The 23,317-nt window shown below is 61.9% G+C and overlaps 2 protein-coding genes across 5 annotated transcripts; one reads left to right on the forward strand and one right to left on the reverse strand.

Moving 5' to 3' along the window:
* Positions 1-84: 84 nt before the first annotated feature.
* On the forward strand, positions 85-14,270 carry PITPNM1 (phosphatidylinositol transfer protein membrane associated 1). Of its 3 annotated transcripts, none has more exons than XM_086676750.1 (24): positions 85-106; positions 1,872-1,990; positions 3,707-3,921; positions 4,003-4,124; positions 4,301-4,525; positions 5,998-6,324; positions 6,401-6,496; positions 6,579-6,686; positions 7,355-7,416; positions 7,509-7,759; positions 8,076-8,265; positions 8,349-8,456; positions 8,734-8,891; positions 8,981-9,186; positions 9,652-9,822; positions 10,476-10,640; positions 10,890-11,038; positions 11,156-11,266; positions 11,720-11,836; positions 12,000-12,148; positions 12,234-12,383; positions 12,464-12,647; positions 12,985-13,113; positions 13,748-14,270. In XM_086676750.1, exons 1-24 carry the CDS (start codon positions 103-105, stop codon positions 14,009-14,011), a joined length of 3,780 nt encoding a protein of 1,259 aa, XP_086532876.1. In that variant the 5' UTR covers positions 85-102; the 3' UTR covers positions 14,012-14,270. The 3 variants fall into 3 exon arrangements, with proteins under 3 accessions (XP_086532876.1, XP_086532877.1, XP_086532878.1); XM_086676751.1 differs by having other exon boundaries at positions 6,582-6,686; XM_086676752.1 differs by lacking the exon at positions 85-106 and adding an exon at positions 725-917.
* A 583-nt stretch (positions 14,271-14,853) lies between these two features.
* On the reverse strand, positions 14,854-21,884 carry AIP (AHR interacting HSP90 co-chaperone). 2 transcript variants are annotated; one of them, XM_086676753.1, is made up of 6 exons: positions 21,646-21,884; positions 17,757-17,936; positions 16,351-16,539; positions 15,713-15,889; positions 15,485-15,618; positions 14,854-15,169 (listed from the first exon to the last, which is right to left on the reverse strand). In XM_086676753.1, the coding sequence occupies exons 1-6, from the start codon at positions 21,742-21,744 to the stop codon at positions 15,097-15,099; spliced, it is 852 nt and encodes a 283-aa protein (XP_086532879.1). In that variant the 5' UTR covers positions 21,745-21,884; the 3' UTR covers positions 14,854-15,096. The 2 variants fall into 2 exon arrangements, with proteins under 2 accessions (XP_086532879.1, XP_025771209.2); XM_025915424.2 differs by having other exon boundaries at positions 15,477-15,618; positions 21,646-21,883.
* Positions 21,885-23,317: the final 1,433 nt, after the last annotated feature.

A 23,317-nucleotide genomic window follows, 5' to 3' on the forward strand; every position in this document is an offset into this window, starting at 1 on the left:
GCTCTGAACACATCCTGACTCCTCAGGGGAGAGGGGACACTGCTGCTTCCCTCCCCCCAGCACCTGGGAAGCAGAGCCAAGGGGAGAGGACTGCCTTCCGAAATGGGTGAGACCCAGCCCGGTGCTGCCATCCACTGTCCCAGCACCTTCTAGCCTGCTGGGTGTGGCCCCGTGAGCCCAGCCCTCAGGTGTCTCAGCCTTTGCCCAGGGTCTGGTTGGCCAGACTTGTGGACCCGGAAGGTATCAGTGGGGAAAGCCACGGGGCCCCATTCAGGGGCTAGACCACGGCCTCGGAGTGACTGCAGTCCTATGCCTGAGTGTATAGCTGAATGACCCTAGAGGCCCGGGGCGCTGGAACGCCACCCCCTAGGGACAGGCAAGTCTTAGACCAGCCTCTCCTCAGACTTTGGAGGCCGCGCGCGGCATCTCCCCTGCCCTGGGTCCCGGGCTCGAGGGCTGGGAAGAATGGGGATGGGTCCAGCCATATTTCCAAGGCACACAGGAGGGCTGGGCCAGGGTGGAGATAGGAAGTGTTTAGGGGATCCCAGAGAACACGGAGTAAAAGCGCCAGCATTTGGAGAACTGCCTCTTCCCCTGCCGCCTTGGGGGAAGGAAGCAGGGGCCGCCCTCCTCCACCGCGGGCGGGGCCGCCGGGACCCCGCTGAAGTGGGGAGGGACAGCAGGGCCCAGGAAAGGGGCGGGGCGGCCGCCGTGACGCGGCGGGCGGCGGGGAGGGACAGCAGGGGCGCCGGCGGGCGGACCCGGAGGAAGGTCGGGGCCATGGGCCCGCGCTGCGCCTTCAGAGGGTCCGGCCACCGCTGGAACCCGAGGCTGGGGCTGGGGGTGCTCCGGGCTCCGACCCGCGGCCCGTCCGCCCCCGCCCGCACGGGGTGAGGGGCGCCCGCCCTAGACTAGAGGTGAGCCGGGACGTCGGCGGGCGGGCGGGCCAAGAGCGCGGCAGGGGACGGGGACGCCGGGGAGCAGAGGGAAGTGGGGACAATGGGGCCTCTCGCCCGCTCGCTGGGTGCGAGGTGGGGAGGTGGGAGGGGTGCCTGCAGCGGAACCGGGGCGCGGGCGGGCGGAGCGGGTCTCCCAGGGTCGGGGCCCGTGGGATACCCAGCGGAGCGACTCTTGCCTCAGCTCGAAGAGGGGTCAACCCCGGGAAGGATGATGGGGTGGCTGCACAGACGTGTGCCGGGGGTCCAGGAAGGATGCTGAGGCGGGGAAGTCGAGGACTGAGCTGCCGGGCAGAGTGGGGAAGGCAGATCTGGGGGCCGGAGGGGTTAGTTATCTGGTCCTGGAAGGTAGGTGCGGGGGGGTGGGGCGCGGGGGGGTGGGAGGACACTGACAGACGTTACAAGGAGGGGCGCACGGGGCTGCTCTGCGGAGACACCCCGGGGGACAAGGTTCTAGGTGGATGTCTGGGAGAGGGGGGCAAGCGACCCCACCGACTAGGGGAAAGGGATGCAGGGGGCGGGCCCCGAGGGGCCGGTTGTGGAAGGCGGGCCGGGAAGGAGGGCACCGGGGCTCCCGGGGGTGGGTCCCCGAGGGATGCGGTGTCAGGGGGCTTAGGACACTGGCGCGGCCGGCCCGCTAGCCCGGCGGCCCGCGCCCGCCGCTCCGGGGGGCCCGCGTCAGCGCGCGGTTGCCATGGCGACGGGCGGGCGGTGGGGGGGGGGGACGGGGGCCGCGCGGAAAAGAGGTCAGCGCTCAGCCTCGCTGCGGCTGGCGGCGGCGCCGGGCTCGCCTCTGCCTCCCCCGTGGCGGGCCCAGGCATGGGGTCCCGCGGCCCGAGCCCTCCGGCCCGCGCGCAGGGCTCGGGGCCGCGCGCCGCCGCCCCGCACTGACTGCCGCGCCGTGCCCTGCGCCAGGCGGAGCGGAGGCCGCGCGCGGCCGGCCGAGCACCTTCAGGATGCTCATCAAGGAGTACCACATTCTGCTTCCCATGAGCCTGGATGAGTACCAGGTGGCCCAGCTCTACATGATCCAGGTGAGGGCGGGAGGCAGCAGGAGCCTGGGGGGGGGGGGGGGGCACACTTCGTGATGGGGTAACGGCAGGAGCGCGCAGGCCGCACCTGGGACGAGGGGCCGGGCCGCCTCAACCACCACCCCCCCCCACCCCAGCCCGGCTCTGGGGCCTGGAAGGACTCAGAGCCTAGGGGAGGACAGAAAAGTCCCCCTTCCAGTGCGGGGAGGGGGGCGGCGGTGGGAAAAGGGACAGAAGGGCCTGGTGGTGCCTCCCCATCCCCCAAGTGCCCGGCCCGGCTGGCTGGTTGCCGCTCAGCCCACTTCTGATCTCCTTTAATCCTCCTTAGAATGTAACCCCTTTCGGGAGGGAAAGGAGCGGCTGAGGAGGCAAGAGTGAGAGGCAGGGAGCGAGGAGGGGTGCTGGGTGGTGGAGAAGACTGGAAGCGGGTCCCCAGGGGGTCCTGACAACCCCAGGGGGTCAGGGAAACGGGGTGAGGACCAGACCCCAAAACTGTGACAGAGAGGGGCAGGCAGGGATCCAAGAGGTAGGGGTCTGGACTTGGGCTGTGAGAAGCATGGGGCCGGGCAGGCTTTCAGGGGGAGAAGAGGGTGGGTGCAAGGCCTCAGGGAGGCCCCAGAAATGAGGGTCATGGTCTGAGGAGACAAGAGGGCCAGGATCCGGCCTCAGGGGGTTGAGTGGGCCAGGTTCAGGCTCCAGAGCTATAAAAGGGCCGTATCTGAGTGCTCTCAAGCTATAAGGGGTGTGGCAGGGGCCCATACTGGGGTCTCGGGGAGGGAGGGGACTGGGGTCAGGTTCTCGGAGGATCTCCCTGATTCTTCCAGCCCACCCTCCCTGGCCTCCTTGCTGCCCCCAGAGCACATGCCACACACTCCCACCCCAGGAGCCTGCACTGGCATCCCCTCTGCCTTGAATAGCTCCCCCCACCCCACATCTGCACTCCACCGTCTACCCTCCCCCACTTAAGTCATGTCCAGATTGTGGTCATGTTATCTTCTCAGGCTTTCCCTGATCATCCTGCCCTAATTGCCAATATGCCAATATGCCATAATCTCAACCCAATATCCCTTACCTTAGTCTACACTTTCTTCTCCCCATAAGACTTCCCACTTCTTTTTTTTTTTAAATATTTTTATTTATTTTTGAGGGAGAGAGAGAGAGAGAGAGAGATAGAGCGCAAGTGGGGGAGGGGCAGAGAGAGAGGGAGACACAGAATCCCAAGCAGGCTCCAGGCTCCAAGCTGTCAGCACTGAGCCCGACGCGGGGCTCAAACTCACAAACCGCAAGATCATGACCTGAGCCCTATTCAGACGCCCAACCGACTGAGCCGCCCAGGCGCCCCAACACTTCCCACTTCTAATATACCCTGTCACTTGGCTTCTGTTATGTCCCCCCCCCCCTCCACTAGAACTTAAGTCCCGCAGGGCAGGCAGGGATCTTTGTTTTATTCATCAACAGGTCCCAATTAATATAATCTCAATATGCCTGGAACAGAGCAGACAATAAATACACGAGTGAGTGCTGGGCTGCGAGCCCTGTGGAGGACGACAGCAGCTGTGGGCCTGATCCCAGGGAGCTGCAGGGGGCCAGGGTCAAGTTGCAGGGAGGTGGGAAGGCTGGGACTAGGGCTCCAGCACTGTGCAGGGGGCCAGGCTCAGCTGGGGACCCCAGGAGCTCGGCTGAGGCTGAGCTGCCCGTTCTGTTCTGCCCCGGGTGCAGAAAAAGAGTCGGGAGGAGTCGAGCGGTGAGGGAAGTGGTGTGGAGATCCTGGCCAACCGGCCCTACACGGACGGGCCCGGCGGCAGTGGGCAATACACTCACAAGGTGTACCACGTGGGCTCCCACATCCCAGGCTGGTTCCGGGCGCTGCTGCCCAAGGCCGCCCTGCAGGTGGAAGAGGAATCCTGGAATGCGTATCCCTACACCCGAACTCGGTGAGTGGGTGGGGCAGGCCTGGGGCTATAAGAACAGCCCCGGCGGGCACAGTAGTGACCCCACCCCTGCCCTCCACCCAGGTACACCTGCCCCTTTGTGGAGAAATTCTCCATTGAAATAGAGACTTACTACCTGCCTGACGGGGGGCAGCAGCCAAATGTCTTCAACCTGAGTGGAGCAGAGAGGAGACAGCGCATCCTGGGTGAGGCCTGGGGCCAGTGAGGGGACCCTAGAGCCCCTCTCAGGCCACCTGCCACCTCAGTGGGCAGCCTCTGACAAGTCCCAGACTCTGTCCTGGCCTCGGCTTCCCGGCTGCAGGGAGGAGGTGGCAGGGACGCAGGGGGTCCGTGTGGCTCAGTGCCGCTGGAACCCCCTCAGATACCATCGACATCGTGCGGGACGCCGTGGCCCCAGGAGAATACAAAGCAGAAGAGGACCCCCGGCTGTACCGCTCGGCCAAGACCGGCCGGGGACCGTTGGCCGATGACTGGGCTCGCACAGCGGCCCAGACCGGGCCCCTCATGTGTGCCTATAAGCTGTGCAAGGTCGAGTTCCGCTACTGGGGCATGCAGGCCAAGATCGAGCAGTTCATCCACGATGTCGGTGAGCACCCAGCCACAGGAGGCTCCCTTTACCCAGCATGCACCAGGCCCCCGTGTTCGAGCCAGGGACGCTCCCCGTCTACTGGGGACACAGAAGCATAAAGCCATCGTTTCCACTTGACATGGTGGCACTGAGGCAGAGGGGAACGGCACAGCCTGGCTGGGGGCCGGGGGAGCCTAGCCTTGAGGTGGAGCTAAGAGTCAGGAGGGCAAGAAGCTGGGGGCCTGAGCTCTGAGGTCCACGCAGGCTCTGACGTTCAGAGATGCTGCTTCTCATCCATGAGGCCTCCCGGATTCTCCAACGTTCTGCGGGCCCGGGGAGACTTAGAAACTCTCGGAAGGGTCAGCAGCCCTAACCGGCAACACACGAAGAAGTACAGGCTGTGACTCTGACTGATCCTCTTGGGGTCCCTCCCGCTCCCAGCTCCTCTTCTCACCCTCCTAAAGCTAACCCCGCAGCCCCTGCAGCTCAGCCCTGCCCCATCCCCCAGGTCTGAGGGTGGGCCGCCTGCAGGTCCAAGAACCCCGGATGGGGGCCTCTGGGGGCCTGGGCTCCACGGGACCTCTATTGAGCTACTTTGCGTCTCTGCATCTTTGTTTTCCCTTCTGTGAATGAGCTGCAGGCCCGGCCAGGTTTCAAGAGCTAACATCGACTGAGCATTCACAACATGCAAGTTCCTTTGCCGGTCACTTCTCATGCAAGATCTCCTCTAACGCCCTGACACCCCTCCAGAGTGGGAGCTACGATTCCCATTTTACAAATGAGGGAATGGAGCTCAGAGAATAATCCAGGCTCCTTGTCTTGCGTTTGTAAAAATACCAAAAAGCACAAATAAGAAAATGAAATCACCCACAGATACCCGCTAGTAAGATTCCGATATATATTTCCTTCCAGGAGTTTATAATTATAATCCAACCCTTATTAATTTCTCTCCTAGATATTGAAGCTTCTAACTTTATTCCTCCGCTTAAGATGAAAACATCCCAGAATGGGTATCATCTTTCACTACAAACTTCATTAAGTGCCAACGCTTCCATTAACTATTCACACCTTCATTAACTATCAACAATTTCATTAACTGTTAATGCCTTAATTGTTGACTTCTCGGAAGAAGTCAGCAGGAAGCCAGCTGAAAGACAGCGAGAAGTGGCCTTGGTCCCAGCTGCCCAGAGTGTTGGGGTTGGGTTTGTGCTCCGAGTTGGGGTGTCCAGAGGCACGAAAGAGGCAGGGACAGAGGGAGGGAGCCGGGGCAGGAAGGCAAATGCCCCAGTTTCTATTCCCATCTTCTGGGTGGCACCAGCCTCGCCCTACTCCGTGGCTCTGGGTGGGTGGTGTGCCCAGGGGAGCCATCACCCACTGTAGAGGGCTGGGAATGTTGCTGCCCGGGGCGGGGGGTAGGGGGGGGGGGCAGTGGCAGGGAAACTTGGGCTTGGGGCGCGGGGGGCCATGTTCTGACGCCCGGGCACCTCCAGGTCTGCGTCGAGTGATGCTACGGGCCCACCGCCAGGCCTGGTGCTGGCAGGATGAATGGACAGAGCTGAGCATGGCTGACATCCGGGCGTTGGAGGAAGAGACTGCCCGCATGTTGGCACAGCGCATGGCCAAGTGCAACACGGGCGGTGAGGGGCCCGAAGCCCAGGCCCCTGGGAAGCCTAGTGCTGAGGCCCGGGCTGCGGCCAGCCATGCTGGCACCCCCGACCGGCCCGAGGCACCCTCCGGCCCCGATGCCTCGCCCGATGCCAGTTTTGGGAAGCAGTGGTCCTCATCTTCCCGCTCGTCCTACTCATCCCAGCACGGAGGTGAGGCTGGGGCACGGGGAAGCGAGGGAGCCGCCCTCGGGCCGGACCCCAGGCTGAGACCGAGGTGGCCCTGCAGGGGGCGTGTCTCCCCAGAGCCTGTCCGAATGGCGCATGCAGAACATCGCCCGAGACTCTGAGAACAGCTCCGAGGAGGAGTTCTTTGATGCCCACGGTCAGCACCAGAGCCCTGCTGGGGGCAGGGGTGTCCCTGAGCGGCTCCTACTGCCCCATGACACGGCGCCTTGTCCTTTTAGAAGGCTTCTCGGACAGTGACGAGGTCTTCCCCAAGGAGATGACCAAGTGGAACTCCAGTGACTTCATTGATGCCTTTGCCTCCCCCGTGGAGGCCGAGGGGCCCCCAGGTAAAGACTGCCGGCCACCAGCGCCCTGCATGCAGGGGGCACTCGGCACCGCCCAGCCCTCAGCTTAATGGGGCCCTAAGTTGAGCGCCAATCCAGAGAGAGTGTGCGTTGAACACGCAGGTGAACGATGGGCGGGTGAGCAAGGATAGATGGGGGCTTAGAATGGACTCCAAGTTCAGACATAGCACAAAACGTGGAGGAATTAACCGTGGAGGCCAGGAAGGCGACACGGGCGAGGTAAGATGTGAGCCGGACTTTGAGGGATTGCACCAGCTCCGTCCCACAGAACTTGCAGCCGTGGCGGACATCCACCAGCCACGTGTGGTCTTCCGGCACTTGAACTGTGGCTCGTGAGACTGAGGAGCTGCAATTTGTGTTGTACTTTAATTCCTTCCCATTTAAACAGGCCCCTGTGGCCAGTGGCCACCATATTGGACAGGGCAGGATTAGAAGTTTTCCAGGCAAACGGGCATTGTGGGGAGGAGGCGTCCCTCTCAGCAACGGGACGAACACATGCAAAGGCCCGGCCGCGTGAGATGCCCCGTGAGAGTCTGGTGAGAGAGGTCAGAGGAAGAGGCAGACAGCGAAGTGAGGGTACCCGAAGTGCCGGATGAGGGGACCCCCGCAGGCCCCTCAGTCTCCTTCACTGGCTACCCCCCGTCCTATAGACTCTGGAACCGAGGCCACCAAAGACACCGGGGATGGGGCCCGAGCGCCCAGGGACTCAGAGGTGAGTACGGCCGGCTTCCCCACGTCTGCAGTTCTGCCCCACACCAGGCAGGCTACTGCTCTGACACGCGGGCACCCCATTGTGCCCCACAGGGCCCAGACGGAGCCGGGGAGCTGGGCGCCGAGGCGTGCGCCGTGCACGCCCTCTTCCTCATCCTGCACAGCGGCAACATCCTGGACTCAGGCCCTGGAGACGCCAACTCCAAGCAGGCGGACGTGCAGACCCTGAGCCTGGCCTTTGAGGCCGTCACCCGAGTCCACTTCCCCGAGGCCCTGGGCCACGTGGCGCTGCGTCTGGTGCCCTGCCCACCCATCTGCGCGGCCGCCTATGCCCTTGTCTCCAAGTACTGGTCAGGGGCGGAAGGGCGGGGGACACACAGGGTCTCCAAGGTGCAGATAGCCACCGGGGGCTCCCGGGACCAAAGAGGCCCACGAGGGAAGGGGCGGGGGAGGGGCGAGGCGGGGAGGCCAGCCACCCACCCGGCTGCACTTCAGTTTCTAGTCAGTGGCTCCATCACAAAGGCCCCCTCGGTGCCGCCGATGCTCCCCACAGAGGCGCCGCAGAGCTGGGACTTGCCAACAGGCCGAGGGGACTCGGAGGGGGCGGTGGAGGGGCCGGAGGCCCTCCCACCCACCCACCCGCCGCCCCTCCTCCTCCAGCCTGAGCCCCTACAGCCACGACGGTGACAGCCTGTCCCGCTCCCAGGACCACATTCCACTGGCTGCCCTGCCACTGCTGGCCACCTCATCCTCCCGATACCAGGGCGCTGTGGCCACCGTCATCGCCCGCACCAACCAGGCCTATGCTGCCTTCCTGCGCTCGTCGGAGGGTGCCGGCTTCTGCGGGCAGGTCAGGGGTCGGGGACGTTCCAGGGAAGCTTGCCGCTGGAGCCCTGCGTCCGTCCTCCTGATGGCGCCGCTCTCCCCAATCAGGTGGTGCTGATTGGAGACGGCGTGGGCGGAATCCTGGGCTTTGACGCGCTTTGCCACAGTGCCAGCGCGGGCACCGGGAGCCGGGGCAGCAGCCGCCGAGGGAGCATGGTCAGTGTGGCCGGACCCTGCCAACTCAGGAGGGGGCTGTTTCTCCAGCTCTAGGTCTCTAGGTCCCCCCCCCCCACCACCACCACCACCGTCTCCCCGCAGTAGGACTTCTCTTCGGGCAGCTTCCCTGCTGCTTCGCTCTGTCCCCTCTTGGGCTCTGCCCCAGTTCCTTCCTTGAGTCCCTGCCCAACCTCCAAGCCTCTCTCCTCGCTTCCAAATAAGTAGAAATCGAATCGTCTCCAACCCTAAGGATATTTTTGTCCCCTGTTCTGTCTAGAACAATGAGCTGCTCTCCCCGGAGGTCGGCCCAGTGCGGGACCCCCTGGCAGATGGGGTGGACGGGCTGGGACGGGCCAGCCCAGAACCCTCAGCCCTGCCTGCCCAGCGTACCCCCAGCGACATGGCCAGTCCTGAGCCCGAGGGTGCTCAGAACAGGTGACACTCCTGCCCCATCACCCGTGCCCTGGGCTTGTGCTGGGCCATGGAGGCAGCAGCGCTGAGCACCCCTCCCCCCCCCCCCACAGCCTGCAGGCGGCCCCCTCCGCCACCTCCTCCGGGGAGCCCAGGCGGGCAAGCACAGCCTCCTGCCCCCCTGCTGCCACTTCTGAGGCTCCCGATGGCCCCACCAGCGCCGCCCGCCTTGACTTCAAGGTCTCCGGCTTCTTCCTCTTTGGCTCCCCGCTGGGCCTGGTGCTGGCTTTGCGCAAAACCGTGATGCCCGCCTTGGAGGGTGAGCCCTGAGGGTGGGGGTGGCAGCCACGCCTTTTCCTTCATCTGTCCCTCTGCCATCTCCTTCGTCCCCCACGAGATGCTGGTGTTATTGCCATGCCTCACTGAACAAATCAAACGGCCTGGCTAAAGAAGGAGAACCCGAGGCCCAGAAACTTGCCAAGGCCAAGTTTCCCAAAGCGCACCAGGAGGAACTCAGGCCCACACACGCTGCTCTGCGTGAGCCGGGGTCTGACTGGCAGGAGGAAAGGCTTCATCCTGCACCCCGTCGGCAGATGAAGGGTCTGCTCTCTTCTTAGCTGAGTCACCTGTCTCACATTAACAGGACCCTGGTGACCTCTTGGGGAGTACAGGTCGGGAAGGGCCGGTTCAGGGTCACCCAGCATGCCAGGTGCTGCTTCCCACACCCCCTACCTTCCAGCATGCCCAGCTGAATCTCCTCCTTCCTTCATCTTCTGGGTACCAGTGGCCCAGATGCGGCCCGCCTGTGAGCAGATCTATAACCTCTTCCACGCGGCCGACCCCTGCGCCTCCCGCCTCGAGCCCTTGCTGGCCCCCAAGTTCCAAGCTATCGCCCCACTAGCCGTGCCCCGCTACCAGAAGTTCCCCCTGGGAGACGGCTCATCCCTGCTGCTGGGTATGCCCCCAACCAAGATAAAGGGGAGAAGGAGGAGGGCAACTAACAGGGAGGGATGGGGATGGGCGCCCCTCCCCCAGGAAGATGTGAGGTGGTTCCCGTATCATTGGTAGCCTCTCATGTCGCCACTTCCAGGACCAAGGAGCCCTACCCTGGCCCTTTGTGAGGTCTGGATTCCCCAAGACCCTCTGACACTCTCTGCCAAGGAGTGGGGGGCAGCGGTGATGTCTGGGTTAAAGAGAGGAGCCAGGGTGGCACCGGGGTGCCAGTGTCTGAGAATCGCCGCAACGTGGAGGGGCTGCTGTATCTGTGTGTAGGGGTGTATCCATATACACTTGTGTTCACGGATTGGTATGGGGCATGTACACGTGGGTGTGCCAGTGGGTACCCGTTTGGCCCCATGAGACAAATGGGACTGCACTGGGGTGGTGGTGACAGGCATTCTGGAAGGAACACAGTTGGCTGTCGGGCCCTTTTCACTTCCACCCAAATGTAGGGCACTTCAGCCTCAGCCAAGACCTGACCAGGGAGGGCTGGCAGGGAAGGTGGTGGATGTGTGAGGGCCAAGCTGTCCTGGAACCCTCAGATGGGAAGCCGGGAGGGCGGCCACGGCCCGGCTCAGACCACGGCTCAGGCTGCCCCACCTTCCCCAGCTGACACTCTGCAGACCCACTCAGGCCTCTTTCTGGAAGAGCTGGAGATGTTGGTGCCCTCCACACCCACCTCTGCCAGCGGTGCCTTCTGGAAGGGCAGTGAGTTAGGCACTGATCCACCGGCCCAGCCAGCTGCCCCCAGCACCACCAGTGAAGTGGTTAAGAGTAAGTCAGCCAGCCCCCCAGACTGGGGAGGGGACCCTTATTCTACCTCCCAAAGCCCAGCTGAAACACCCTTGCCCCCCCCCCCCCCCCCAGCATTTGCTCTGGGACGAGGGGGCCCCGCTACCCAACCCTGGGCTTGGCAAAGAGCAGGCTCGGCAGAAAAGAGGGAGGAAAGAGTAGCCAGGGGCCAGACACGTGGGCACGAGGTGGGGGGCCACCCCTGACTCCCTGCCCAACGTGGCCGTGCAGTCCTGGAGCGCTGGTGGGGGACGAAGCGGATTGACTACTCGCTGTACTGCCCCGAGGCGCTCACCGCCTTCCCCACCGTCACGCTGCCCCACCTCTTCCACGCCAGCTACTGGGAGTCGGCTGACGTGGTGGCCTTCATCCTGCGCCAGGTGGGCTCGGGGATCGGGCATACAGGGTGGGAGGCGAGCACTGGACAAGGATGGGGAGCCGCCGGCCAGAGGAGGGGCAGACCCAGGTCCCCCGGTCACGTGGCCTCGCGTGCACAGGTGATCGAGAAGGAGCAGCCACAGCTGACGGAGTGCGAGGAGCCGTCCATCTACAGCCCGGCCTTCCCCAGAGAGAAGTGGCAGCGCAAACGCACGCAAGTCAAGATCCGGGTGCGTGCCCGCCCCCTCGGGTCCTCGGGAGATTCTGGGGAGAGAGGCCCAGCCCTCTCTCCGCAGCATCCCCGCCCCTCACCACCTTCCCGCGACCTCCCCGGGTGCCGTCCGGCCCGCTGTAGTCCTGGCCCCGCCCCCTCGAGTCTCGGTCCCGCCCCTGGGAACCAGGAACCTCCTCCCCTTCCACCGCTAATTGGGGCCTCGGATCCCAGCTCTCCCCACCCAGCCTCATCCTCTGCATCCCGTCCTGTCACGGCTCCGCTCCCTGGGAGCCGAAGTCCGCACACAGGCACTCGGGACCTCAGGTGGGGGTCGGGAAAGCGCCCACCACCCGGGCCTCGCTCCTCCTGCAGAGGCCCCGCCCCCACCTGGGCTAGGGTCCCCCTCAGCAGCCGCTCCTGCACCCACGTCGTCTCCCGGCCGCGGTCTCACGCCGTCTCCTCTCGCCAGAATGTCACTTCCAACCACCGGGCAAGCGACACGGTGGTGTGCGAGGGCCGCCCCCAGGTGCTGAACGGGCGCTTCATGTACGGGCCCTTGGACGTAGTCACGCTCACCGGAGAGAAGGTCAGGACGCGGCGGTCTTGGCCCCGGGTAGACCCGCCCCCATCGAGCCGACCTCGCACCCGCAGGGAACTCTCGGTCCCGTCTACCCCCGACGACAGCCCGCCCAGACCCTCCTCCGCTCAGGCTCCGCCCCACGGGCCCCCTCGCCCGCTCTCCCCACCAGGTGGACGTCTACATCATGACGCAGCCGCTGTCAGGCAAGTGGATCCACTTCGGCACTGAGGTCACCAACAGCTCCGGCCGCCTCACCTTCTCGGTGCCCCTGGAGCGCGCGCTGGGCATCGGCGTCTACCCTGTGCGCATGGTGGTCAGGTGAGCGCCAGGCGGGCGGGGCTTCGGCGGGGCGGGGGCTCCGCCGGCCTCGACCCACGCCGCTCACGCCGTCCGTGGGCCGCAGGGGCGACCACACGTACGCCGAGTGCTGCCTGACCGTGGTGGCCCGCGGCACGGAGGCCGTGGTCTTCAGCATCGACGGCTCCTTCACCGCCAGCGTCTCCATCATGGGCAGCGACCCCAAGGTGCGCGCCGGCGCAGTGGACGTGGTCAGGTAGGAGCGGCGCCACCCGGCTGGTCGCGGTGACCGACCCCACCCTCGGAGATGGAACCGACCGCCGTCCCACCCCACAGGCACTGGCAGGACGCCGGCTACCTGATCGTGTACGTAACGGGCCGGCCCGATATGCAGAAGCACCGCGTGGTGGCCTGGCTGTCGCAGCACAACTTTCCTCACGGCGTCGTCTCCTTCTGCGATGGCCTCACCCACGACCCGCTGCGCCAGAAGGCGATGTTTCTGCAGAGCCTGGTGCAGGAGGTGCGCCTGGGGAGGGCCCGCCCCCGCCCCCGCCCCCGCCCCAGCCCTCGTCCCCGCCTGGGGCTGTAGGACTTGTGCAGGCCCATCTGGTCCCACCCCCACGGGCCCGGGACCCTAACTGGCAAGAGGGGCCCCTTGGGCCCGGCCCCCTAGTGGTCCGAGAGGCCCCTAGTCCTCTGGACTAACTCCGGCTAGTGTCGGGGCCTGGTGACCTAGGACCCCCGTGGCCCCGCCTCCGTCCGGCTAGACCCTCCCCGAAGCAATCAGACCCTGGATGCCCAGCCGAGCGCCCCAGTCTCGCGGCCCTAGGGTGGCTGACTGGCTTCTCCTGCCACAGGTAGAACTGAACATCGTGGCCGGCTATGGGTCCCCCAAAGACGTGGCCGTATACGCGGCCCTGGGCCTGCCCCCGAGCCAGACCTACATCGTGGGCCGTGCGGTGCGGAAGCTGCAGGCTCAGTGCCAGGTGAGAGCCAAGTGCAGGCCGGGATTGGGGGCTGGCCCGGGAGCCGGAGCCTGGGTGTGAGGCCACGAAGACCACCTCTGTGAAGAAGCACCTGACGGGGGCGGCTCCAAAAAGGCCAGCTGGCCTCAGGGGACTGGGCTCCTCCTGGGACAGGAGTCATGAACAGCTCGAAGCTGCTGGGCGGGGATAGGTAACAGGCGGAAGTGTGCTCAAGACCTTGAACGTTCGTATCCACCCCCGCATGGCCCTGGCCATGGACCTTGAGCTTCCTGAGCCTCAATTTCCTGTCTGTAGAACGGAAGTGATGAGATGGCACCAACTCCCACAGCTTTCACCAACGCCACTTAATGCCTACGGGGGTGGGAACAGAGTAGGTGCTTACTGTCGGCCGCTGTTATTTCCCGCCAAGATCCCAGGAAACTGAAGCCTGGAGAGGGGCAGAGATAGGAGGAAAGCCAGGGTGCTCTGGCTCCCGGTCTGGGGTTCCTATCTGCCGAGAAAGACACCGGGTCAGGCTGTGCCGGGTCCGTAATGCTGCCAGCACTGCCCACGAGCCTGGGGGACGGGGACAGGTGAAGCTGCGTGTGGGCCTGAGACCAGCAGTGCCCTCAGCCCTACCCGTCTCTGCCCACAGTTCCTGTCAGACGGCTACGTGGCCCACCTGGGCCAACTGGAGGCAGGCTCCCACCCTCACGCCCCCACGGGGCCCTCCAGAGCCGCCCTGGCCAAGAGCAGCTATGCTGGGGCCACCCCCGTGGACTTCCTCCGCAAGCAGAGCCAGCTGCTTCGCTCCAGGGGGCCCAGTCAGGTGGAGCGGGAGAGCCCGGGGACACCGCCCACCACCCTGGCCCGAGGCAAGCCCCGAAGCATCAGCCTCAAGTTGGACAGCGAAGAGTGAGGCCCGGACCGGACCGTGGTGGCCCAGTTATTTATTCATGCACTCGAGAGGCCCGAATGGCACATGGGGGGGAGGCTGGGGGCCCAGACCTCTGGCCCCCCAACCCCACACCCTACATCTTTGTCTGCCCCTCGGTGTTACTTCCCTTTCACGGGGGAGGCACCCAGCCTCGGTGGGGGGGCGGCGGGGGGGAGGAGGATGCGGCCCAGAGGTTTTTCCAGTGTGTGTGAATCCATGAAAATAAACCACCTGCATCCCACCTGACTGCCCACCTGTCTGGTACCACAGGGCAACCGAGCCCAGTTTCCAGTTTGATGGGGACACTGAAGAGCAGAGGGGCCGGGATGTGACTAGGGTCACACAGGTTAGAGCCAAGGCCAGGATGGGGGCCTGGGCCTTGGAGGTCTCATGGAGGGCTGTGTCCTCCCTACCTGAGGCCTCCTCCTGAATAGTGCTCCCACCTCATCCAGCCCTCCAGACCTGGGCCGGCCTTTCAGTTCGCAGGGGCCCAGACTCGGCTTCCGACTGAATCCTCTGCCTCCCGAAGCGGGGGCCGTGAGGCCACGGGACCAGAGGCTGAAGGGGAGAGCTGCACTGGGGGACCGTCTCACTCGGAGCCCCCTGGCTGTGCCTTTGTCTCCCCCTGAAGACTGAAGGCTCCCAGGAACCTCAGCTGGCACGTGGCCAGCAAAACACACTTCCTTTGTGACAGAGACCCTCCTCCTTATCTCTGTTGGGGACACTGAGGCCCAGAGAGGGAGGACCCCGATCCTTTGCCTCCCAAGACCACCCGAGTACCAGGAAATTCTCTCTCGCAATGGAATCAGCCCGGCAGGACCAGGGAGAGATAAATACGGCCTTTATATACAGAGAAGCATGACGGAGCGGGGGCAGGGGCGCTGGCGGCAGCAGCAGGGGGCAACGCAGGGCAGGCAGGGCCGGCAGAGCCCCATCAGTGGGAGAAGATGCCCCGGAAGCGAGCCTTGTCCTCTTCGTCCTTCTGCCGGATGCGTGCCTCCAGGGCCCGAAGCTCACGGCTCACGATGGGCGCCAGGGCGGGGTCCAGCTCCAGCACCTTGGCAAAGTCAGCCTGGGCCTCCTGGGCATTCCACACGGCCGCGTGCGCCTTGCCCCGCTTGAAGTAGGCCTTGACGTTGTCTGCAGGGGTAGCAGCGGGCAGCAGGCATGCGAAGGCATGAGTCGGGGGTGGGGGGGGGGGACCAGCCAGCCGTCCGGCCTGCCTTCTGGCACCACGGGCCCCTCGTGGGGCAGAGCCCTCCCGACCTGAGGATGCCAACCACACCTCTAACCCCATGACACATTCATAGGTCACTGGCACAGCAGGGCCAGTGGAGGCCTGGGTGGAGGACATCCGTGCGGGCTCGCGCAGGGGCTCGGCGGCTGGGCGGGGTCGGGGGGGGGGCGGTCAGAGGCCCAGTTGTGCAGCCCGGTGCCCCGCGCTCACCGTCATACTTGTTGAGGATGGAGGAGCAGTGGTCCAGCACCTCGTAGTACTCCTGGGCCACCAGCTTGCACTGACAGTAGTTGAGCAACAGCGGGGTGATCTGCTGATCCAGCTGGATCCAGTCAGGGGACCCAGGCTGCTCCTGGGGGCAGGGGGGCGGGGAGAGGGCAGGAGACGCTGAGAGCTGGGTCCCTTGGCGCCACCCCACCCCCTCCACCACAGCCTCTGGGCGGCACCTTCATCTGCAGGTTCTTGAGGCAGGCGATGGCGTCGTAGTACTTGGCGGCGGCCTCCCTCACGTGGCCCTCACGGTACAGCCGGTTGCCCTCCTGGTGGATGACCGGCACCGCCTTCGCCTTCTCCTCATCCGTCATCGCCCAGGGGTCCTGCTGGTACGTGCCAGGGCTCTCCACCTGCCAGACCGCCGGCCAAGTCAGGGGGCGGTCCCAGGGGCACCCCCGCTTCTCCGGCCGCAGACCTGACCTCTGGGCCGGCCGGGCCTCTGGACGCTAAATACCGGAAACAGAGCCCCTTGCTCATCCGGTGACCATTCAACAAACAAACGCTCTAGGAGCACCTCCTACCTGGCGAGCACTACCAGGTTCCAGGGATAGAACAGTGAACAAGACGGGGACGGTCCCCACCCTCACAGAGACGGGTGGAAGCAGAGGGGCCCCAGGAGGGACACCCACGGGGACTGCCAGGGGCCCCGCCAGCTGTTCTCGTACCAACACCCCCGTCCTGTCCCGACACCCGCCCCCACCAGTGCATCCACTGAGCCCAGCAGCCCCAGGCAGGCCGGGAGGGCCAGGTCCCGAGGTGAGGCCAGGCAGGGCCGGTTTGGTGAGGCACCTGGGGCTTGGCGGCCCCTCACCTTAAGCATCTCAATGTCGAAGATGAGAGGCTGGGGGTTCTGCTGCAGGGCGTCCAGATCGGCATGGCCCAGGGAGCTGTGTTCGTGCATCTGGGCGATCCCGCAGCAGTGCCGCTGGCCCTCCAGGGGGTCCTTGCCAGACGCGATGTTGCGTAAACTCTTGGCCACCAGCGGATACAGGACCACGTGCTGCAAAACGGCGAGCGGGCACCAGGGGTTCTGTCAGCAGGGGCTGCCTGGTCACCGGGCCCAAGAGGCCCAGCCCCTGGCCCCACCGCCACCTTCGAAAGGACACTGAAGCCCAAGGAGGGGCAGCAACCGGTCCGGTTGAAACGCAGGAGGGCCTTTCCCTCAGGAGTCCTCGGGCCTCCCGGCCTTCTATTCTGGCCAAGTCCCCAGCTCTTGCCACACTCTCTGGCCACCAAGCCAAGCCAAGCACCTACCGCTCCTACCCCAACACGAACACACACTCTCCCTCTCCCTGTGAACCCGTCTCCCTGCCCTTACAAGTTCAGCGGGATCCATGTCTCTTCCCCCGTCTTCCTAGGGGTGTGGCCCACAAGCTGGACTTGTCACCACTACCGGGGTCCCCTACGTTCTGTTCTCAGTGTCTCTTCCTTCTCTCCCGCCCCACCCCCACCCGCCTCGGGGCCTATCTCAGGGCTGGGCCCACGGTAGCGACTCAAAGCCCTCGGCCGGCGGAGACCTCTAGGCATAGAGGACCTGGCCTTTGACTTTCACTAGGAACAGCTGTTGAGATGATGGGACCCAGACTCCCCAGTTCAACCAGCTCCATTCACGGTCCCTACTGTCCGCAGCGGGGGCAGACTGCTACAGTAACATCCAGCCGGCAGACATGTCCTAAGTCCCGGTGCTGAGCATTTTGAGCTGGGGGTAAACACATCCAATCCCTGCTTTGCTGCAGCTCAGACCCGGGTAGAGGACCAGATCCTGGTCACGCAGGGCATAAGGGGTTAGAGGATCCAGGGGAGGGTGTTGAGCCAACCACCGGCAGTCACGGAGGGCTTCCTGGGGGTAGTGAACCCAGGAATTCACTTTGAAGGATGAGGGGGAATCTTGGCTGAGAAGGGGATGGAAAAGAAAGGCAGGGAGGTGAGTGGGAGGGGAAAGCTGACAGGGGTCAGACCCTACAGCTTATATATGTCTAGCCTGGCAATGATTAGGGGCCAGAGAGGACCGAAGAAGGAGTCGTATGGGTCATGTGCAATCCCCTGGCTGCAGTCTGTCTATGAAGAGGAGAAGGCGGAAGAGGCCAGGACCCTAACGTCCTGTTGGTATGGCGCCCTAGAGGGAGTTGGAGGAAGCCTAACCAGGGCAGAGGCCCTGGGATGGGGAATAGGGGATGACTTCACAGACACGACAGGCAGGTGCGGGACATCGGGTACCTTGACATCGCAGCAGAACTGGGCGATCTCCCCTTCACGCATGGTGCACACGATGGTCTCCCACACAGGCAGCTTGAACTTCTTGCCAATGATGAGCTCCATGGGCTTGCCACGCACCCGGCTGTCATCCAGCACAGTGCCCTCCTTGTCGCTGTGCAGAGTCCGGTAGTGGAATGTGGCCTGAGGGCCACACGTGGGATAAGGCGAGGGCACACACTCCCGCCAAGCCCCCAAGGACAAGCCCGGCTCTCAGCCTGCAGATAGCACCAAGGGACAGGGCTCGCCCGAGGGTCACCACCTGACCTTTACCCCACCACCCAGGGGAAGAAACTAAGTCACAGAGAGGGAAGTAAGGGGCCCAAGTCACATGGTTGGGTGGTGAGGGGGACGGGCTGGGATGGGATCTCAAGCACCCTGGCTCCAAATATTGTTTCCACAAATATTTACTGAGCACCTACTACGTGCCTGAGCTCTGTGCTAGACACAGTAGTAGGTAAAGCAGACAAAAGACCCTGTGCCCATGGAGTTCACGTGGAACTTCTAAAGGAAGGAGATGAGCCTCAGACAAAACAGTGGAGCTAAGGGTTATGGATCAGAAAATAAAATGCAGCAGAATAAGACAGGGCGAATCTATACACAGAGCGGCGGGGGGACTCTCTGAGGAGGCAACATAAGCCGAAATCCGAACAGAGTACAGAAGAAAACACACCAGACAGGTGCTGGGGTACAAAGGGGTGTGAACTTTCTAGGCCAAAAGAGCAGCAGTGGGATTGTGTGGTGTGTTCAAGAAGCATCAAGGCAGGGGGCGCCTGGGTGGCTCAGTCGGTTAAGCTTCGACTTCGGTTCAGGTCATGATCTCGCGGCCTGTGTAGGGTCCTGCGCTGACGGCTCCGAGCCTGGAGCCTGCTTCGGATTCTGTGTCTCCCTCTCTCTCTCTTTCAAAAATAAACATTTAAAAAAAGAAGCAGCATCAAGACAAGTGTGGCAGAAGCAGAGTGAACGAGGGGAGGGGTGCGCTGTGGGGTCACCGGGGCCTGCAGGGATGGATCCCGCAGCGCCTGGAGGCTGTGGTGAGGACGTTGTGTCTTTACTCGGGGTGGCTCCAAGCAGAGGAGGACAGGATCTGACTTGGGTTCCAGGGCTGCCCAGATAAGAAAAGGAGGCAGACAGGCGAGGGCTGGTGCACGAAGGGGAGTTAGGAGACTACCACAGTAGGCCTGGGGGGACAACGGCGGCCTGGACCAAGGTGGTAATGGGAGAGGTGGTGAGAAGCAGTCAGATCCCGGCTGCATTCTGAAGACTTGTGGAACCGAAGAGAACTAAACGGGCCGCAGAGACTGGGGGGTGTTTTGCCTGAGCAACCAGAAGGTCGGGGGGCCCTTAACTGAGACGGGGAAGGCTTGGGCGCAGTGGGTGAAGTCTGAGCTGCTGACCAGACATCCAAGCAGAGATGGTCATTTGGGAGCAGGTTTAAGGAAGAGGTGCAGCCAGAAATACACATGTGGGGGACGCCTGGGTGGCTCAGTCGGTCAAGCATCCTACTGGATTTTGGCTCAGGTTTGTGAGATCGAGCCCCGAGTTGGGCTCCAGGCTCCGGGCTCATGGTGCAGAGCCTGCTTGGGATTCTCTCTCTTCCTCTCTCTCTGCCCGCCCCCCCCCCCAACACACACACAAGCATGTGCACATGTGTGTGCTCTCTCAAAATAAATAAATTAAAAAGATAGCTTCACATTGAAAGAAAGAAAGAAAGAAAGAAAGAAAGAAAGGAAAAGAAAGAAAGAAAGAAAAGAAATACACATGTGGGAGTAGTCCAGGCAAGGAGAATTTCTTATTTTTACTTTTTTTAATGTTTATTTAGTTTTGTTTTTTTTTTGTTTGTTTTTTTTTTTTAATTTTTTTTTTCAATGTTTATTTATTTTTGGGACAGAGAGAGACAGAGCATGAACGGGGGAGGGGCAGAGAGAGAGGGAGACACAGAATCGGAAACAGGCTCCAGGCTCTGAGCCATCAGCCCAGAGCCCGACGCGGGGCTCGAACTCACGAACCGCGAGATCGTGACCTGGCTGAAGTCGGACGCTTAACCGACTGCGCCACCCAGGCGCCCCAATGTTTATTTAGTTTTGAGAGAGCAAGAGAGACAGAGTGCAAATGGGGGAGGAGCAGAGAGAGAGAGGGAGACACAGAATCCGAAGCAGGCTCCAGGCTCCGACTGTCAGCACAGAGTCCGATGTGGGGCTCGAACCCATGAACTGCGAGATCATGACCTGAGGCAAAGTTGGATGCTCAATGGACTGAGCCACCCAGGCGCCCCTACTATTATATTTTAAATGTTTATTTATTTCTGAGACAGACCACGTGCACAAGAGGGGAAGGGGCAGAGAGAGGCGGGGGACAGAAGATCCAAAGCGGGCTCTGCGGCTGACAGCAGAGACTCCAATGTGGGGCTTGAACTCAGAGCCACAAGATCATGACCTGAGCCGAAGTCGGACGCTTAACCAACTGAGCCACCCAGAGGCTTGAGAGTTTTCTAGAGATGAGCCTGGGGGAAATCATCTGGGGGTGAGTGCAGAGAGAAGAAATCTCAAGACTGAACCCTCGGCAGGACATAGGTAGAGAAGCCCACGTCAACAACAGTACCTATCCCACATTGTGAGAATGGAAGGAAATAAACTTGTGTAGCATTTAGCACAGTGCACTAGGAGCATTCAATCTAACCTGGGGATTGTTATTTAATATTACCTGTCCCTGTTTTTTGGTGCCATTGTTCACCTATCTCACTATCTTTACAATGTGTCTCCTCCGGGTGTGTGTATTCCATCCAGAATCTCCCTTGCTAGGACCTTCTTCAAGGCCATCAACCCCCCAGCCCATGGGAGCATGCATCCGCACCCACACCTCTTCTCTCCGCTCAGAAACGATCCCTCTCAATATAACTGATCACCAGAACCATGCAGCTCCCCTCTGCTTTCAGGGCACTCACACCGAGCCAGGCTAGGATCTTTACCTGCCCAACCTTGGCATAGTTCTACCCCAGGAGCGTGTGTTCATTCACAGCTGCTCTGACTTGTGGTGTCCTCAGTCTAGGCCAGGATCTTTGATCATTCTCTCCCTGTGCATGTTCTGTGTGGCTGCTCTGCTGGGCCCAGGGGCTGCCCCTGGGAAGCTCCTTACTCTACAGACAAGTGGCAACTGGGAAAGGCACTCCAGGAGGAGGGACCTGCCTGAGCAGAAGCACGGAAGCCTGGAGGCATAGGTTGTCTGGGGGAGGGGATCAAAGAGGACTGGATGTACCAAGGAGGAGGGTGGTAGGTTCTTTACCTTCCGAGCCCTAGTCCCAGCCCTTGTCCGTCCTGAGCGACATCACTTAGAACTGCCGAAAGGCTCTCGTCTGGCAGACCTGACCTCTGGGCATATTCAATGGGTTTGCGTGCCCTGGGGCCTCACTTTTCCCATCTAAATAATGGGAGCTGGTTTAACTGTTTTCAGTAGGCCCTCCTATCTATAAAAGAACTTCAACCTTGCAACCCGGAGGCCCCGGGCTCCCTTCCCCAGTCCTGGGGCACCTCCAAAGTCCCAGGTTTCCTGCTCCGGGTCTCCTCCAGCTCCGGGTCGGCTTAGACACTGAGGCCAAACCCCTGCAACGTTCTTACGATGACTGACGGCCTCCCCGACCAATGCAGCCACACGGCCAAGCCACGGGGCGAGGCAGACGTATCCAAATTCACCCCGTACTGAAATTCAGACCAACCAGCGTCGAGCTCGGCATGTGAGCAGTAGGGTCACCGGCCACTACTATCTGGGCATGCGCAACCTCTCGCCTAAGGCCTCCTCCCGCCTCGCATGCGCACCGCGCCGCAGAAGGGTTGAGGGGAGGGGGCTAGGCACGAACCTTGGTTCCATCCTGAAAGTCAGGGAGTTCTCCTCGGCCTTCCTGTATCACACGCTTCTGGATCCCGTCCTCCCGGAGTCTTGCGATGAGATCCGCCATCCTTCTTCCCCGCTGCTCTCTTTCGGTAACTTCCGGACCCGTTCGGCAGCTTCCGGACCTGCTTCGGCAACTTCTAGAGCTTCGGCAACTTCCGAGATGGCGCCATTTTGGCTGAGGGCGGACGCCAAAAAGGGACTAAACGTAGAAGCGGACGGTGATTGGTTCTCTGCGCGGCGGCCGAGCGCGTGCGTCACCCAGGGGCGGGGCCTGAAACCCTCTGGGGGAGGGACCGGGTCTGTCAGGGAGGCGGGGCCAGGGTCTGCCCGGCGGGGCGGGGCGGGGCGGGGCGGGGCGGGGCGTCCCTAGCAGTTGCGTCCTTGTGTGGCTTTGGACCGGCCCTCGCGAGTGGTTGTGTGCCTGGCCCCCCGCCAGCCCGTTTAAAGTTGTAGTAGTTGAACAACATTACAGGGCTCGGAGAATGGGAGGACCCCATCCGTAACGCCACTCCCTAAAACTACTATTATTGTGTATTCTTTTCAGGCCTTTTCTTTTTGCATCTCTAGCACAATGGTGACTTTTGCGTCCTGGATTATTCTCTTTAAAAATAGATAAGTGAAAAATAAAAAATAAAACGAGGAGTAAGAGGGAGGGGAGGGAGGGCTTCAGTATTCCTGGGAGTACAATAAACTCCCAAGAGACTGTGAGCGCCCCTTGTGGGCTCGGGAGTAGTGTGTCGTCCACTGAATCCACAGTGACAAGCACACAGTAGGTGCACATTAAATATTAGGAAATACATAACTGAGGGAAGTGAGGTACTTTGTGGGCTAAAATGAGGTTTCCCTCGGCCTCTGGAAACTAGCCGTGAACAATAGCGGTAGGAGTCTTCTCCCAATGTCAAGGTAACCCAGTAAGGGGACTGTCTTGAGGCCTGAGCCGGGCCTTCATCGATCGTATCCTCCTAACTGGGAAGGATTATTGTCCCTCCCTTCTGACCCAGGTGCTAAAGGCTTCAGATATTTACTGTGATTCATTTCCCACAAGTCCCCCTAGAGAGTTGGGACCTCAAAGGGGAAAAGGAAATGTGCTTTGTTTGCTTGGTTTTTGCCTTTTACCAACACAGGAAGTTTTATAGGCGAGTTCTGCCAAATTTTGAAGCAACAAGTAGTCTGTATCGTATACACATTGTTACAGAAAATAAAAAGTGGAAAAGCTGACCAATATATTTTATGAGGTGAGTTTAACCTTGATTGTTCCTGAACCAGGTAAGTATACCACAAGACAAGGAAAGTATTTTTACTGATAAGCGTAGATGTGGAAAAGACTAATTGAGATATTAGGCTAATTGAATCCACTAGTGTATATAAAAAGGCATCAATATGCTAAGTGAAAGTCATTCTCAAAAAGACAAGTTAGGGGCGGGGGGGGGGGGGGGCGGGCGTCTGCGTGGCTCAGTCGGTTAAGCCTTCGGATTCCTGGTTTCCGCTCAGGTCATGATCTCATGGCTCCTGAGTTCAAGCGCCACATCAGGCTCTGTGCTGACAGTGTGGAGCCTGCTTGGGATTCTCGCTCTCTCTCTTTCTGCCCCTTGCCTGCTCCCTCTCTCTCTCAAAATAAATAAACAAACTTAAAAAAA

The sequence above is a fragment of the Puma concolor genome, chromosome D1 (assembly GCF_028749965.1).
Source record: "Puma concolor isolate L17-30 chromosome D1, mPumCon1.1.hap2, whole genome shotgun sequence".
Lineage (NCBI taxonomy): Eukaryota > Metazoa > Chordata > Mammalia > Carnivora > Felidae > Puma > Puma concolor.

Bases quoted from the DNA above. Each gene is read 5' to 3' on its own strand.
- PITPNM1 (XM_086676750.1), top strand. The intron at 12,384-12,463 runs GTAGGAGCGGCG...CCCACCCCACAG, and splicing joins GGCGCAGTGGACGTGGTCAG to GCACTGGCAGGACGCCGGCT. The intron at 13,114-13,747 runs GTGAGAGCCAAG...CTCTGCCCACAG, and splicing joins AGCTGCAGGCTCAGTGCCAG to TTCCTGTCAGACGGCTACGT.
- AIP (XM_025915424.2), bottom strand. From the start codon at position 21,744: ATGGCGGATCTCATCGCAAGACTCCGGGAGGACGGGATCCAGAAGCGT. The intron at 17,937-21,645 runs GTTCGTGCCTAG...TGTGGCCCTCAG, and splicing joins ACTTTCAGGATGGAACCAAG to GCCACATTCCACTACCGGAC. The intron at 15,619-15,712 runs GTGCCGCCCAGA...CCCTGCCCCCAG, and splicing joins TCAAGAACCTGCAGATGAAG to GAGCAGCCTGGGTCCCCTGA.